Here is a 16,930-nt window from a genome sequence, read left to right as displayed (position 1 = left end):
TGGCAGAGCAAAGTCAAAGGCAGACTGACTCTGGTGTAAATAAGGAATAGCTACTTTCTTACAAAGGTTTTCTCAGGATAGCTGGTGGGTTCTGGTGGGTTGCTCACTGATCAACATGTCATGCTAATTTGCTATATAGGGAAAAACACTCCACTTACATTGCCACTTTATATGATACATCAAAATAATTTTCAGATGGATTAAGGTATTTCATGTATGTGTGTACAGGTATATTTTTATTGTTTTTAAAAAAAACCTCAGAGAAAGAAGAATATCAAATCTCTGAAGAGGACAAGACTTTAAAGGCATTCAAATATGGTTTAAAAAAGAAATCACATATCTTATTTTTCTCTAAGATCTACAAGTTATTGCCCTCTCTCTCAACTCCTTCATAATCAGGCTTCTGAAAAGAATTCTCCAACTCACCGTCATTCCTCAAACTATTTCTTTTTGGTTCAGTAGACACCACTCCACTAAAGTAGCAACTTAAACAGACATACTTTCCAATTCTGATCTCACGTGGGTGACCTCTCTTCAGCATGTTTCTGTTGTCCGTGCCATCTCTTCTTTGAATCACTTTCTTCCTTTTGCTTCTGTGAGGCCACGATCTTCCAAGTTTTCTCCTACCTTTCTGGCCACTCCTACTCAGTCACCTTTGTCATTTCCTCTCCCTTTCCCTTATATTTGTATATTGTGTGTGCTTTATTAATTTTTAATTATATTATTTGAAATGTGATGGAAAATACATAGAACAGCTGAGTAAAAAAAAAATTTTTTAATAAAGCTCGATTTTTAATTCAAGCAAATTTGAGAACACAGTTTAGACCAGGAACCTTAAAATGAGATCTTAAGTTTCCTCCAAATCTAATCCTAAAACCTTACAGATACAAACCTGCTTGTGGATAGAGGACAGAATGACATGATTAGATGTATGGAACAGATGCTGGATTCATGTGCCTAAAACCGGCCACTGGGACGAGGCTCCCAGTGTGCTTTTCCCATCTAGTCACAGGAGAAGCGAAGGGAATGAAGGAAAATGCTAATTAAGATTGCTTCTAAAAAGATATTTTCAATCTGGTTTCATCATATTTCTATCTCCCTTACTTTCCTTTCCTCCTCCCTCCCGCTCTCCTTCCTTCCTGGTTTAAGTTAAAATTTTATTTTGGAAAATAAAATTTACATACAGAAAGATAAATCTTATATGCAAAGCTTGCTCAATTATCACAAAGTGATCACACCTATATAAGAACTCCAGAAACACGAGCCTCCCCCTTTGCCCTCCCAAACACTACTCCCTTTGTTTTCCTCCCAAATAATCACTACTACAGATTAAATATTTGTGTGTTGTCCCCCCTCCCCCCTTGCCCAATTCACATGTTGAAGCCTAATCCCCAATGTGATGGTATGTGGAGGTGGGGCCTTTGGGAGGTGATTAGGTCACAAGTGTGGAACCCTCATGAATAAGATTAGTGCCCTTATAAAAGAGGTCCCAGGGACCTCCCTTGCCTCTTCTGCCATGTGAGGTTAGAAGGAGGAGATGGCTGTCTATGTAAGCAGGGCCTCACCAGACGGAATCTGCTAGCACCTTAATTCTGGACTTCCCAGCCTCCAGAACTGTGAGAAATAAATGGTGCTTAGGCCCCCAGTATACGGTATGTTTGTTATAGCAGTGCAAATGGACTAAAAACAATCACTATCTCCATTTCTGATACAATAATTTTGTTTTGCTCATTTCTGAACTTTATATAAATGGAATCATACTACATGTATGATTTTTTCATATGACTTTTTTCCTTCAACATTAAGTTTGGGAGAACCATTCAAGTTGTTGGATGTAACTTTGGTTTGTTGGTTTTCACTGCTATACATACAGTATTCCATTATAGGGATATGTTATAATTCGTTTATCCATTCTATAATTGATTGACATTTCTACTTCCAGGTTAAAATCTACAAATAACGGTGGTATAAACATTTTTGTACATGTTCTATGGAGACATGTTGAGCATTGGTAAAGTGGCTGTCACAGTATTATCACCTTTAGGAGAAAACACCAAACTGTTTTCCAAAATGATTGTAATAACTTATACTTCCAGCAGCACTGTATGAGCGTCTAAATGCTCTATAGCCTTGCTAACACTTGAAAATATCAATCTTTTAGATTTTAACCATTCCTGTAGGTATACAGTGTTAGCTCATAATACTTTTCTTTAAACTGAACAGCAGTTGATTTATAATATTGTATTAGTTTCATCATAATACTTTTAAAATTTGCATCTATTCCTGTCTACTACAGTGAACATATTTTCTTTTTTCTTTTTTCGGGTCATTTATATATATCCTTCTGTTAAGTCTTCTATTCAGTTTTAAAATTGAGTTGTCTGTATTTTTCTTATTGACTTTTAAGAGTTCTTATTATATTCTGGATATAAGCCTCACCATTTATGTATTGCAAATATCTTGTAATCTATTGCTTACCTTTACATTCTTTTAAAAAATATTTATTAATAAATATATATATTTTTATTTTTTAAGTAAAAAAATAAAAGCTGACGTACAATATCATGTTAGTTTCAGGTGTACTACATAATGATTTGACATTTGCATACACTATAAAATGATCACCATGATAAGTCTAGTAACCACCTGTCCCCATACAAAGTTATTACAATATTATTGACCATATTCTTTATGCTGTATGTCTCCATGACTTATTTATTATATAACTGAAAGTTTATACCTCTTAATCCCCTTCATCTATTCCCCCCCACTCACCTCCCATCTTTCTTGCCTTTACATTCTCAATGGTATCTTTTGATGAACAGAAATTCATAATTTTAAGTTAGTCAAATTTATTAATCGTTTCTTTTATAGTTATTGTTTTTGAACTGTTTAAGATGTCCTGAGCTACCTCTAGGTTTGAAGATAGTCTCCTATATTCTATTTTGGGACCTTTATTATTTTGCCTTTCACATTTAGATCTACAATCTACCTGAAGTTTATTTTTGTTTATGTTGTAAAGAAGGGATCAAGTTTGATTTCTCCTCCCATAAGCTATCCAAATAACATAACAATGTTTATGGAAAAGATTATTCTCACAACTCTACAATACCACCTAGAATCTGTTTCTGGGTTCTCTCTTCTGTTCTATTGGTTATTTGCCTAGCCTTACATGAACACAACATCACCTTAATTTCTATACCTTTATAATAAGTCTTGAAACACCTCCTGGTTATTCTCAGTTTGCCCCTCTAAAATATACTTGTCACACTCCACTCTTTTCTGCTCTATAACCCAAAAGATTGACATTGTTGATTTCTATCAGTGGGCCTATTTGCCTTCTGGAAATTGTTCGTCTTATAGTTCCCCCATGATTGTTCTTTCCTTAGCAGCTGTTTCCAGCTGGGCCTCATAGAATTTTGAGTTATGCATGTGTATTGTGGTATTCAGTCAAAGACTCAGTGGTGATTCTAATGCAGATCTACAACTTTTTGTCTAACTCCTTTTTCCTGGTTAGTATGCTTCACAATTCTAGCCATCCACTCTTATTTTATTATTTTGTATCTTCTATATTCTATGTTTTAAATTTTTTTTCAGTTCCTTTTCTAACTCCTTGAGATGGATTCCTAGCTTATTAATTTTGAGCCTTTATTTTCTTCTAACATATGTAAATAATATTTCAAATTCCCTGTAAGAATGGCTTTAGCTGAATCCAAGTTTTGCTATGTCATATTTTTATTATCATTCAGTTCAAAGTATTTTTCAATTTCCATTGCCATTTTTTCTTTGACCCATGGGTTACTGAGAAGTATCTCTTTTCTAACACCATCTATGTAAGGCTTAATACGTAGTAAGAAAGGTATATACTGTGTTTGTTCAAAAATTTTAAGGCCAGGCTGTGGTTAACTTTGGGAAGGAGGATGAAAGGGTGAGTTCTAGAGCCTTAAGAACATTCTACTTCTTGACATGGGTGGCGGTTTTATGACTATATTTATTTTTGTGATAACTCTTCCAACTATATACTTATGTTATATATTCACTAAAAAGTCAAAAAAGCTTCCTGGCTATTTTTATACATGTGCTCTTCCCATATGGACCTTAAAATAATTTTATCTATTTTCAAAAACAACAAAAAAAGTGAGTTTCTAACTGAAATTGCATTATACATTCACTTACCTTATATTTTTTCATAACTGCATTGCTTTCAAAGTTAGCTGTTTCTTCCATAAAACGGCCCACTAGTAGCATAGCTCGTCCATGGATTAACATGTTCTTACTTTCGGTTGGGGCTTTATTTTCAGGAAAACATAACTCAACACCCTTCTGAAGAACAATTAGTGCCTGGTGAACATCACCCTGAAAGAAAAAAGGCAACAACAAGCCTTTTAATTTAAGAACATATTTCCATTTTCTGAAAAGCAAATAAAATTGTTAGAATTTAAAGTTCATAAGATATTTTATGTATAAATCTATTTGTAATTTCATGTTCATCTCTCATTTTCCTCCTATGAAAGTAAAATCCTAAAAAGGCATCATTGCTTCATTTCATATAGAACTCCTGTATTCATTCATTCACTTGTTTTTTACAGTCAGTCAAAGTGCAGGGAACTGAAGATATATGTAGATGATTAGGGATAAACAAACATAAATATGACAAAATCTCTGGCTTAAAAAAGTTCACAGCCAAGTGAGGAAATAAACTATAAAACAACAACACAATGTGCTAAGTGTTATTAACAGAAGAATATACATGCATGTTATGTAGGAAAGAGAAGACAGTCTGCTAAATCTACCTGAAGATATAGGAAAATGGAGTTGAGCAGTGGTCAGGCAAAGTAATCACATGAGGAAAATCTAAATTAGGTCTTAAAAAATGAGTAAAAATTTTCCTGGCAAAGAATTCAGTGAAGGACACTCTTGGTAGAAGGAATAATAATTTTAGTTGAGAAAAAGGCAAGTAGTCTGGTTTTAGCTGAAGATTAAAGGGTTTGTGAGATAAAGGGTTTGTGAGGACTAAAGGGTTTGTGAAGACTAAAGGGTTTGTGACAACCGAACCTGAAGAGGTAGGCTGAGACTCGATGAGAAAGGGTCTTGTGTACTTTCTAAAGTTCTGACTTAATCCTAAAGCCATGAAGAATACTTCGAAGGATTTTAACCGGGGGAGTGACATGATTCAGTGTGCATTTTAGAAAGATGACAGACCGCAGTAATGAACACCAAGAAATGGCGAGACCTCAAAAAAAACTGTTAATATTGCCAGAGGGTGTAAATGCTAAGGGCATGAAGGAAAACAGCAAAGATAAATAAGAGGGAGAGGATTCAAAAGATATTTCTAAGGTCAATTTAGTCTCCAACTTGATGTGGAAAGTGAGGGAGAGGAAGAAGTTCAAGATGATGCCCAGATTACTGTCATAAATGAGAGAATGTGATAAGAGTTCTACTCAGAAAAATAAGGAATATGGGAGGAGAAACAGTGAATTTTACATGATGAATTGCATTTTGAGCATACTGAATTTAAGGTACTACAATACATACATGTTCTAGCACTAGCTCTGAAAATGACGTGACTAATGCAGGCTGAATTATTACTTTCATCTCCCATCCAGGAAACATCTCCCCTGTCCTTTCTTAGCCACCATAAAAGTTAGTTTAATCACAGATGGCACCAACTATAGTTGCTAACCGTCAATTTCAGAACATGCTATGCCTACTACTAATTCTAGACTGGTGGCAAGCATGAGGAGATACGATAGTAAGAGTCCTTTAAATCTGCGGCATGAGCTTTTCAAGGAGTTTGTATGTTTTAAAAGCCCCCTTCTTATAACTGTAGCTTTAATCTGAGGGTTGCTGAGGACGTTTGTTCTGAAGCTAAACCCTTTCTGACAGGCTAGATTAGAGGTGGATCTTTACAGCAACAGTGGCAAGCCTACACAAAACTAATTATCTGCCAAGAATGTAATAAGGACAGTGTTATGTTCACCTAAACATTTCTTGAGTGCACTCATGTATAATATATATATAGAAGGTAAAAACAAAGTAAAAATTGGTCATTTCCCTCAAGAAAAAAATGGAAGACAGATGAAAACAGAAAGAACTGCACTTTCAGTCTTGAAATGGGAAAATATTTGGGGACTTCAGGATAGAAGGAAGTTTCTTCCAGATGATGGTAGATAAATGATGCAGAAAGGTGACAGAAAAAGAAGGTTCTGAATTTAGATTAGGGATCTAATCTCTGTCATGCCTTTGTAGGAAGTACCTATGATGGAAGTACGTACGATGACGCCCCCTTGGCCATTACCTTGGACCACAGCCACTTTGCCCTTTCCACATACAGTTCAGCAAGTCGTGATTCTCCAGCATTAAGGAGAGCATTGTAGGCTGTCTGGTGGTGACCAGCCTTTCGAGCTACTCTGGCACTCTGTAGCCAGCATTCTCCAACCATTTCTTTGTAATCTGGTCTAAAGGAATGTGACAAAACGGGGGGGAAAGAGCATTTTTAAGCATATCCAACAGCTTAATTAAAATATCTCTTCCCAACATGGAACCTTCTCAATATATCTTTTCAAAGGAATCAAAGAATATTTATTTGTTAAAAAACTAATTTTAATTTTCTTAGAGTTCTCCATTGTTATCAATTACAAGCCTATGAAGACCTTACTATTGACTTATATCTGTACCTCCCCCAGATAGGTTTTCAACATTAAAAAAATGATATATTGCACATAAAAGTAATTTTTAAGTTCTAGGCTCATTTTACCTATATAGTGTAGACTTGACAACTGACAATAGAAAAATACAGATTCAGAGAGAAAATTAGGAAAGATAAATACTCCCAAGTAATATGCAAATATAATACTAAATTCACAATAACTGACATGCAAAAAAAAAGTGTGTAAAACCTTTTGTTGAGGCTTAATAAAGCTCTCCGGAGAGCCAGTATGGGCTCCTTTGCTCTGTAGGAATTCTGGGTCATTTCCAGTCGAGCTACCCAATTTAGTGAATCTTCTTGAGTACTGTCACCTGGAGACTGGTGAAAAACTGGTTTGACGCTATGCTCCAACTCACACAACATGTGCAATCTGAAGACAGATAGAGCCTATGTTAATATGTTATCATAGTCAGCCATATTAATCTGACATATAAAGCATGTACTTTAAATTAACCATGAAGAATATGAAATGTGCAGTTTTCTTTGGAAGAACTTTAACCAATATATATTCTTGGTATATAAACAGTAACATTTATAACTTTTCAAATTGGGTATAAACACTAATTTATGTTGATTTGAATAGTCAGTGCTTTGCTATGATCCCTAGACCCCTCTAATTAAATTGGAGAAGGGTATATAAAACTAAATTCAAATGTATGAAAGCCAGACTTTACCACCTGTATAAAGATAAAAGAAAATATAAATCAATGTAAATATTTGTATATATTGCTGGTGCTATTGTAAGAGGACCTGGCATAGTAGATGCCAGTAAAAAATTGTGAAATGAATGCAATTTTAATTTTTTTTTTTCCTAAGGCTGATGGAAACATTTGTGATACGTTCAAATTAGCTTTTTCCCATGTCTATAACCCAGTGTTCAAGCATGCAGTTGAATAGCTACATAACTGAATTAATCCCAGTGGTCCAATCTCTGGTTTCATTAAGCTGTTACCAAACGGGCTGATACAAAATATAATTTTAAAAATAGCATATATTTCTTTTTAATTTACTGTTGTTCAATTACAACATATGTTTTATTCTTTTCTTCAGGTAAATTAACAGACCTAAAATGTTTTCCATCATTTTCTTCCTTACCTCTAAAAATTAATATTACTTGTAATATTAATATTACTTGTGAGTAATGTAATACCTACATTTGAGGGGGGAGTGGGAAATGTCAAATGCATTTCTCAAAGAGAAAAGGAAAGGGAACCAACAAGTATTGAGCACCAATGTGCCAGGCAGAGTAGACGTCTAGTTATTTAGGTTATATAGAAAATAAACTATGACATTACAACAAGACAAATGTAAGATATTTTTGCTATTTTTTAGAAGTCTCATAATTGCCTCTCTAATTAAAAGGATGTATGTTAGAATATTTTTAGAAAACTATAGATAGGGTGATTGTGAGGTAAAAAAAATGAAAAGAGCCATTTTGTGAGCTCTGCGTAACACCAAACACACTATCATTTATTTAGCGAGCACAAAATTCCAAGCCTGTCATATGACACCTACAGACCAGGAATATAAAAATGGAAGCCTCAAAATACCTCACAATATATTCATATCCTCGTTGGTAAGAGCCTCTTTCAAAGCTTGCAGCTGAAAGAGGTACAATTTGTTCTGCTCTCACTAGTTTCAATGTGTCATAAAAAGCTGTGATATCTTTTTTTTTAGCTGATAATAATAACTGTCCCAGTCTGACACTCCACGTTGTAGATTTCCCATCTGAAAAACAAATGAAGAGTCAAGGCATGCCATGATAGCTGGATCCCAGAACAAGCTTTATTTCATTTGATAAAATGGTCAAAAGAAATCTGGAACAGATGGTTTCATTCCACTTTGAACTTAAACAAGGCAATCATAAAACAAGCTGAGAGATTAATTACGAATGTTGCTCAGCTACTTAAGTCTAAATATTTATGGCATATTAAAACTGCTTATATTTTAAGAAGTAATTTTACCTGCTGCCAAATAGTTTTCTACCAAATCCCACTGTGACAATTTCCAAGCTGCTTCCACTCTGTATGTGTTTAATTCATCTGTCCATTCAGACCTGTTAAAAGAAATCCGTATCATTTAAACATTTATTTAAAGTGGCATTTAGAGATTTTTTCATTGGTTTAGATACTCTATTTATTGTAGTTATTTATTGCTCTATTCATTGTATTGTATTTTGCATGTAGGTACAAAATAATTATCTCTATCCAAAACAATCCCCCAAATTGTAATGTTTCCAGTCCCCCAAAACATTTTTTTCAATAATTACTTCTGATACAGCCATTTAAAAATGCTGTTTTTGGGGACAAATTTGCCATATATTAGAGCAGAATTAATGCCTGGATAATTACAAAGAGCAGTTGTAAAAGGAGCTGCATGCTTAACTTGAACAAAGAGCAGGGAGAAAAAAGAGTCAACTGAACATACATGCATTCAGAGGTAAGCAATTCTAATAACTTGGTATTTTGAATTAAATTTAAGACAAAAAACATAGAAGCTGGTGGGGTAGGTTGAGCACTGGGGTACATAGGACACTCAATAATAAAGGCATAACAATGTTACAAATTATGTGTCAATAGTATGACAAAGGATACAAAATTAGCTACCTAAAATACATAACTATTCTTAAATTATTTTCAGTTACTTTAAAATTGGGGTTTTTAAAAGCAGCATTATATAGGTAATTATTTGTTTTAAGTATCCTACTTATGTGACACTAAGATGGCTAGTGATGTTTTGATCCTGACTGTATAGAAGAAGCTATACTTCCCCATGTTTCTTCTTTATTAAATCATATAATTTGAATACCTGCTATATGCTAAACCCTCAGCTAGGCACATTTTTCTATTTAATTACCTAATAATACCAAAGGTACACATACTATAAATAAGGTAACAGACTCAGGGAGGCTGGGATCAATGCCCTTAAAAGCCCTCCTTGTTCTTTCTGTAGTAAAAACATAACAAATGAGTCAATCAATTTTTATTTAAAAAAACTAAAGTAGTAGCATAAATATCAAAGATTCTCTAATGTCTAAATACCACCAAGAACAATTTAGAACAAAGCTAAAAGAAATACAACAGAAATATAATTTTCAAAAGTCCAACTTTGAATAACTTCACTAGCTTATCACTCAATGCCAAAGTATCAAAATTTTAGGATACAAATCTGAGTAGAATTAGCAGGAGTTGCTCTCCAGAGGGGATATATCACACCAAGAAGTACCAAATGGCAATGAAGATCAGGCTGTGAGAACTTACTTACATAAATGTATTAAAAAAATGATTGTGTAGGTTAAGCACAGTCAATAATTTTGGAGAAATATTTGTTTAAACGCAAATATTCTCCCCAAGGAAAACTCATCCCCTCAATGACCATTTGCTTCAATGATACAGTATCCTTCATTGAATACTGAAACTTGCCTTTTCACAAATCAAACAATCAGGAGGCTCTATGTATCCCAGATCCAAAGAGAAGACTGTGCAGTGTGCATCATAAGGAAACATGACACCTCGGCTTGAGCCAAAACAAACTTTCCCAAATTTCTGCAACCCCTTTATTCACAAGGTCTCTCAATTAATCTGGAGAAACATATCTAAAACATATAACGAATCTTTCCTTGCTTCCGTAAAGCTTCTTTCATCATTTCGTAAATCCACTAACCATCCAACTAACACTGAGCTTCTCTACTCCCAGACACTGTAGAACAGTGATCTTTAAAATCACAGTTTGGAATTTATAGAAACTGTACTTAGAAGAGATGTTTTCAGTGTGAACTAACTAAAAACAGTGGCCTGTGCTCTTTGGCAAACTAAGATGCCATCTCTTTTGACCAGATCTCACTGTCCAGAAAAGTCAACTGGGGTCTGGTAAATACATTAAGGAGTAAGGCTTTTAGCTTGCAGAGCAAGGCAGCTTCAAGAGCACAACCAACCTCTCTAGTAATTCTCTAAACTAGAAGAACCATGCATGTCTTAATCTCTGCCACATATAAGTACTTTTTGGGGGGGTATCGTTTGGTTTGCTATAAGGAACCCACTTTCTTTAGGAAAGGAAGGCTGCTTTCATTTTTACTAGTCTTTTAGGAGAAGATCAACCCACACATTCTAGAGCGGTATTCCTTAGTTCAGTCACAAAGTTTCCCTCTCCCCAGCACAGAAAATAACTGGTGCTGATAATGTAGGCAGAGGTTAGATATCTTCTGGAAATACTAATATGAGCTTCACCAATAGTAGGTGAAGTCTTACAGGTTCCTGTCATAAAGCAAATGTAATTCAAGGATGACTCTTTGCAGAGAAGATAAGCTGTTAAGTGCTAGATTGACTTAAGAGACAGTAGGAAAAGTTATTCTTTGGTGTTTATCTCCAACACCATGAAAACAAAAAAGATTTCATTACTTTAGTAAACATTACTTCAACCCAATTAATTAATTAAAAATTTCCCATTCCAAACCAACAACAAAAGAAAATCATTCTTTTAAAAAAACATTACCTGTTAGCATGCACTCCATTCACCTGAGTGATTACAGTAGACAGCTGACCAAGACCTAACATGGACTTCACTACGCCATGATAGTGAATGATCTGGAAATTTAAAAGTATTTAAAATAGCAACTGTTACAAATATATCTTAGGAACCAAAAAGTGTTTAACTGATATTCATTAAAAAATGCTATTTACCTCACTGAGCCTACCTTTCTTAGTTTAACAACTGACTTGCTTGGCTATATGGCAAAGCCCTCTACCGATGTCCTAAACACATCTGAATTTTTTTTTTTTAATGGAGACAACCTACAAAAAATCTCAGATTACATTTATTATCTTTTCCAGATATAGTCTGATTTTTGGTTCAGATCAAATATAAAAGTAACAAGTACTCCTTAATACTTTGTTTAAAGATTATTTGTCATATTATTTCTCACGTAAAAATTAAAACTCAAACATCACAATATTATTAATATCGATTTTGGGCTTCAGTAACTGAAAAGTTAAATAGGATTGTGAAATATTCTTTAAAATTGAAAACAAGCCTGTGAAAAATAAAGGCCCTACACACTGAACTTTTGAGAAAGTGAACATGTCAATTATGACAAAAAGGAATACCCCGAGATTAGAGAGGATCTAAGCCAAGATTATAAATCAGTGACTCTAAACCTGTTCCAACATACATGAGATATGCAACGTCCCCCCGTTAGCAACTGTAGCCCAGTGATTCTAAGGGACCATTTCAGAGATTCCCAGATGGTGATGGGGGCATGTGTAATCTGAAAAAGTTTCTTAGGCTGTAGAGAATCACTATTATTATTAAAAATTGATTCAAGTCTTATACTTTTAACAGCAAACTAAAATTATATCAATTTTAGAGTAATGGAACATAGAGTTTAATTAAGTATACTTCACAGTAAATCTCATTTATTTGGGAGTTTGTAAGGTCACAGAAATTTGGTATTGGAAGTGATCTCTGAGATCCTCTAGCATGTCTCTAATTTTATCAATCAGGAAACTCAAGTTCAGAGACGGTTAAATATTTTCCAGACACACTGTGACACTGGTAGAGACAGTATTGAAATTAAGGTTTCCAAAGTTCCTAGTTCAGGGTTCTTTTTGTTACAAGGCCTTTCATTTATCTCTTACCTGGTCTGGTTCTAACTGAATAGCCCTGTCATAACAAGCAGTGGCATCCCTCAGTAAGCCGATGCTTTCATGTTCAAGGATCTGTTCTTTTAGAGATGGTTCTGCCTTTCGAATTGCGCTTACTCCAGCCACTCCATCTGGTTCATGCATAGCAGCATACAATTTCTTTGTTCAATCATTAAAAAACAAGGGGGAAAAAACACAACTGGAAATAGAACTATAAAGCCACCAGTTTATGTAAAAAAAAATATAAGAATTTTTTTCTCAAAGCAACAATATCTATTTGTTTCAAGATAGATTCACAGTGAAACTGCAAACTTATTTCCAGGCATTCTGTTCCACTTAAATATACTCATATTCCACTTAAATACAAATCTATACTAGTAACTGTTATTGATAATGAGAGCTGTAAAGAACCTCAAAGTCGTGAACTCTTTTAAAAATCCAATATATCATAAATTCTGTTGAGTATAGTTTATAAGTATTTTATTGCATTTTAAAACTTAAAAACATTTTAAACAGCATTTTAATATATTCATATTGAGATGCTTTCAAGAAACACAAGGCCCGGAGGAAGATGGCGCAAGAGTAAGACGCGGAGATCACCTTCCTCCCCACAGATACATCAGAAATTCATCTACACGTGGAACAACTCCTACAGAACACCTACTGAACGCTGACAGAAGACCTCAGACCCCCCAAAAGGCAAGAAGCTCCCCACATACCTGGGTAGGGCAAAAGAAAAAAAGAATAAACAGAGACAATAGGATAGGGACGGGACCTGCACCAGTGGGAGGGAGCCGTGAAGGGGGGAAGGTTTCTACACACTACAAGCCCCTTCGCGCGAGGAGACTGCAGGTGGCGGAGGGGGAAAGCTTCGGAGTAGCAGAGGAGAGCGCAGCAACAGGGGTGTGGAGAGCAAAGCGGAGAGATTCCGGCACAGAGGACCGGTGCCCTCAGGCACACACCAGCCCGAGAGGCTTGTCTGCTCGGCTGCCTGGGCGGGCGGGGCTGGGAGCTGAGGCTCGGGTATCGGCTTTCAGCCGGAGCGCAGGGAGAGGACTGGGGCTGGCGGCAGGAAGAGAGCCTGAAGGGGTTAGTGCACCACGGCTAGCCCGGAGGGAGTCCGGGGAAAGGGTCTGGAGCTGCCGAAGAGGCAAGAGACTTTTTTCCCTTTTGTTTCCTGGTGCGCGAGGAGAGGGCATTAAGAGGGCTGCTTGGGGAAGCGCCGGAGACAGGCGCGAGCCGCGGGTAAGGCGCGGACCTCGGAGACGGGCGTGGGACGCTGGGGCTGCTGCTGCTGCTGCCGCTGCCGCTGCTGCCGCTGCCGCCGCCGCCGCCGCCGCCGCGGGGCCTGTGTGCGAGCGCGGGTCACTGTCCGCCCTGCCTTCCGGGGGGCCTGTGCACCCCGCCACTGCCGGGGTCCCGGGACCCGGGGACGGCTTTCCCGGGAAAGCGCACGGAGCGCCACGGGCTGCTGCAACGTCACGCCGGCCTCTGCCGCCGCAGGCCCGCCCCACATTGCGCGCCCCTCCCTCCCCTCTGCCTGAGTGAGCCAGAGCCCCCGAATCAGCGGCTCCTTTAAACCCGTCCTGTCTGAGCGAAGAACGGACGCCCTCCGGCGACCTACGCGCAGAGGCAGGGCCAGGTCCAAGGCTGAGACCCGGGAGCTGTGAGAGCAGAGAAGAGAAATCTCTCTGTGCAGCCTCGGAGGCAGCGGATTAAAGCTCCACGGTCCACTTGATGTGCCCTGCGTCTGTGGAGTGCATGAATGGACAGCGAATCATCCCAAATTGAGGAAGTGGACTTTGAGGACAAGATTTAAGACTTTCCCCCCTTTTCCTCTTTTTACAACGAATTATCCCAAATTGAGGAGGTGGACTTGGAGAGCAGGATTTTTGATTTTTCCCCCTGCTATCTTTTTGTGAATGTGTATGTGTAATCTTCTGTGTAAGATTCTCTCTGTATAGCTTTGCTTCCACCATATGTCCCAGGGTTCTATCGGTCCGTTTTTTTTTCAATAATTACTTTTTAATTTTAATAACGCTACTATATTTCATACTTTATTCTATTTTACTTTACCTGCTCTTTCTTTTTTTCCTACCTTCCCTTCCTCCCTCCCTCCGCTCCTCCTTTCCTTTCTTTTTCTTTCCTCCCTCCCTCCCTCCCACCCTTCTTCTTTCCACTTTCTTTTTCTTTCCTTCCTCCCTCCCTCCCTCCTGTCTTTCTTTCTTTCTTTTCTACCTCCCTCCCTCCCTCCCTTCTTCCATTCACTCTTCCTTTTGCTTTCATTCCTCCCGCCCTCCCTCCTTTCTTTCCTTCTTTCTTTCCATCCTTCCTCCCTCCCTCCCTCCCTCCTTTATTTCTTTCTTCCTTCCTTTCTTCCCTTCTTCCTTTCTTTCCCTCTCTCTTTCTTTCTTCTACTAATTCTTTCTTTCTACTTTTTCTCCCTGTTATTCTGAGCCGGGTGGATGAAAGGCTCTTGGTGATGCAGCCAGGAGTCAGTGCTGTGCCTCTGAAGTGGGAGAGCCAACTTTAGGACACGGGTCCACAAGAGACCTCCCAGCTCCACATAATATCAAGCAGCGAAAATCTCCCAGAGATCTCCATCTCAACACCAGCACCCAGCTTCAGTCAACGACCAGCAAGCTACGGTGCTGGTCACCCTATGCCAAGCAACTAGCAAGGCAGGAACACAACCCCACCCATTAGCAGAGAGGCTACCTAAAAACATAATAAGGCCATAGGAACCCCAAAACACACCACCAGACGTGGACCTGTCCACCAGAAAGACAAGATCGAGCCTCAACCACCAGAACACAGGCATAGTCCCCCCCACCAGGAAGCCTACACAACCTATTGAAACAACCTTAGCCACTGAGGACAGACACCAAAAACAACGGGAATTACGAATCAGCAGCCTGCAAAAAGGAGACCCCAAACACAGTAACATAAGCAAAATGAGAAGACAGAAAAACACACAGCAGGTGAAGGAGCAAGATAAAAACCCACCAGACCTAACAAATGAAGAGGTAATAGGCAGTCTACCTGAAAAAGAATTCAGAATAATGATAGTAAAGCTGATCCAAGATTCTATTTCCAAGATCCATAATCTTGGAAATACAATAGACAAAATGCAAGAAACAGTTAACAATACCTAGAAGAACTAAAGATGAATCAAGCATCGATTAAAAACACAATAAATGAAATGAAAAATACTCTAGATGGGATCAATAGCAGAATAACTGAGGCAGAAGAACGGATAAGTGAGGTGGAAGATAAAATAGTGGAAATAACTGATGCAGAGCAAAATAAAGAAAAAAGAATGAAAAGAACAGAGGACAGTCTCAGAGACCTCTGGGACAACATTGAATGCACCAACATTCGAATTATAGGGGTTCCAGAAGAAGAAGAGAAAAAGAAAGGGACTGAGAAAATATTTGAAGAGATTATAGTTGAAAACTTCCCTAATATGGGAAAGGAAATAGTCAAGTCCAGGAGGCACAGAGAGTCCCATATAGGGTAAATCCAAGGAGAAATATGCCAAGACACATATTAATAAAACTGTCAAAAATTAAACACAAAGAAATCATATTAAAAGCAGCAAGGGAAAAACAACAAATAACACACAAGGGAATCCCCATAAGGTTAACAGCTGATCTTTCAGCATAAACTCTACAAGCCAGAAGGGAGTGGCAGGACATAATTAAAGTGATGAAGGAGAGAAACCTGCAACCAAGATTACTCTACCCAGCAAGGATCTCATTCAGATTTGATGGAGAAATTAAAACGTTTACAGACAAGCAAAAGCTGAGAGAGTTCAGCACCACCAAACCAGCTTTACAACAAATGCTAAAGGAACTTCTCTAGGCAAGTAACACAAGAGAAGGAATATACCTACAATAATGAACCCAAAGCAATTAAGGAAACGGGAATAGGAACATACATATCAATAATTACCTTAAATGTAAAGGGACTAAATGCTCCCACCAAAAGACACAGAGTGGCTGAATGAATACAAAAACAAGACCCATATATATGCTGTCTACAAGAGACCCACTTCAGACCTAGAGACACATACAGATTGAAAGTAAGGGGATGGAAAAAGATATTCCATGCAAATGGAAATCAAAAGAAAGCTGGAGTAGCAATTCTTATATCAGACAAAATAGACTTTAAAATAAAGACTATTAGAAGAGACAAAGAAGGACACTACATAACGATAAAGGGATTGATCCAAGAAGAAGATATAACAATTGTAAGTATTTATGCACCCAACATAGGAGCACCTCAATACATAAGGCAAATACTAACAGCCATAAAAGGGGAAATCGACAGTAACACAATCATAGTAGGGGACTTTTACACCCCACTTTCACCAATGGACAGATCATCCAAAATGAAAATAAATAAGGAAACACAAGCTTTAAATGATACATTAAACAAGATGGACTTAGTTGATATTTATAGGACATTCCATCCAAAAACAACAGAATACACATTTTTCTCAAGTGCTCATGGAACATTCTCCAGGATAGATCATATCTTGGGTCACAAATCAAGCCTTGGTAAATTTAAGAAAATTGAA

At 37.4% G+C, this 16,930-nt stretch overlaps 1 protein-coding gene across 1 annotated transcript in view; it reads right to left on the bottom strand.

Moving 5' to 3' along the window:
* Positions 1 to 16,930, bottom strand: part of ATR (ATR checkpoint kinase) — a 110,054-nt gene that overhangs the window by 29,461 nt on the left and 63,663 nt on the right. The window contains exons 29-35 of the mRNA XM_081235594.1: positions 12,343 to 12,507; positions 11,201 to 11,292; positions 8,674 to 8,765; positions 8,260 to 8,437; positions 6,900 to 7,079; positions 6,299 to 6,458; positions 4,177 to 4,356 (exon numbers count right to left, since the gene is read on the bottom strand). Of these exons, the coding sequence (XP_081091720.1) occupies positions 4,177 to 4,356; positions 6,299 to 6,458; positions 6,900 to 7,079; positions 8,260 to 8,437; positions 8,674 to 8,765; positions 11,201 to 11,292; positions 12,343 to 12,507 (1,047 nt within the window). The remainder of the gene's footprint in view (positions 1 to 4,176; positions 4,357 to 6,298; positions 6,459 to 6,899; positions 7,080 to 8,259; positions 8,438 to 8,673; positions 8,766 to 11,200; positions 11,293 to 12,342; positions 12,508 to 16,930) is intronic.

Source organism: Mesoplodon bidens (genome assembly GCF_964165515.1).
Source record: "Mesoplodon bidens genome assembly, chromosome: 5".
Taxonomy (NCBI): domain Eukaryota; kingdom Metazoa; phylum Chordata; class Mammalia; order Artiodactyla; family Ziphiidae; genus Mesoplodon; species Mesoplodon bidens.
The sequence above is the reverse complement of the archived record's forward strand: the minus strand, read 5'-3'. Positions and strand labels throughout refer to the sequence as shown.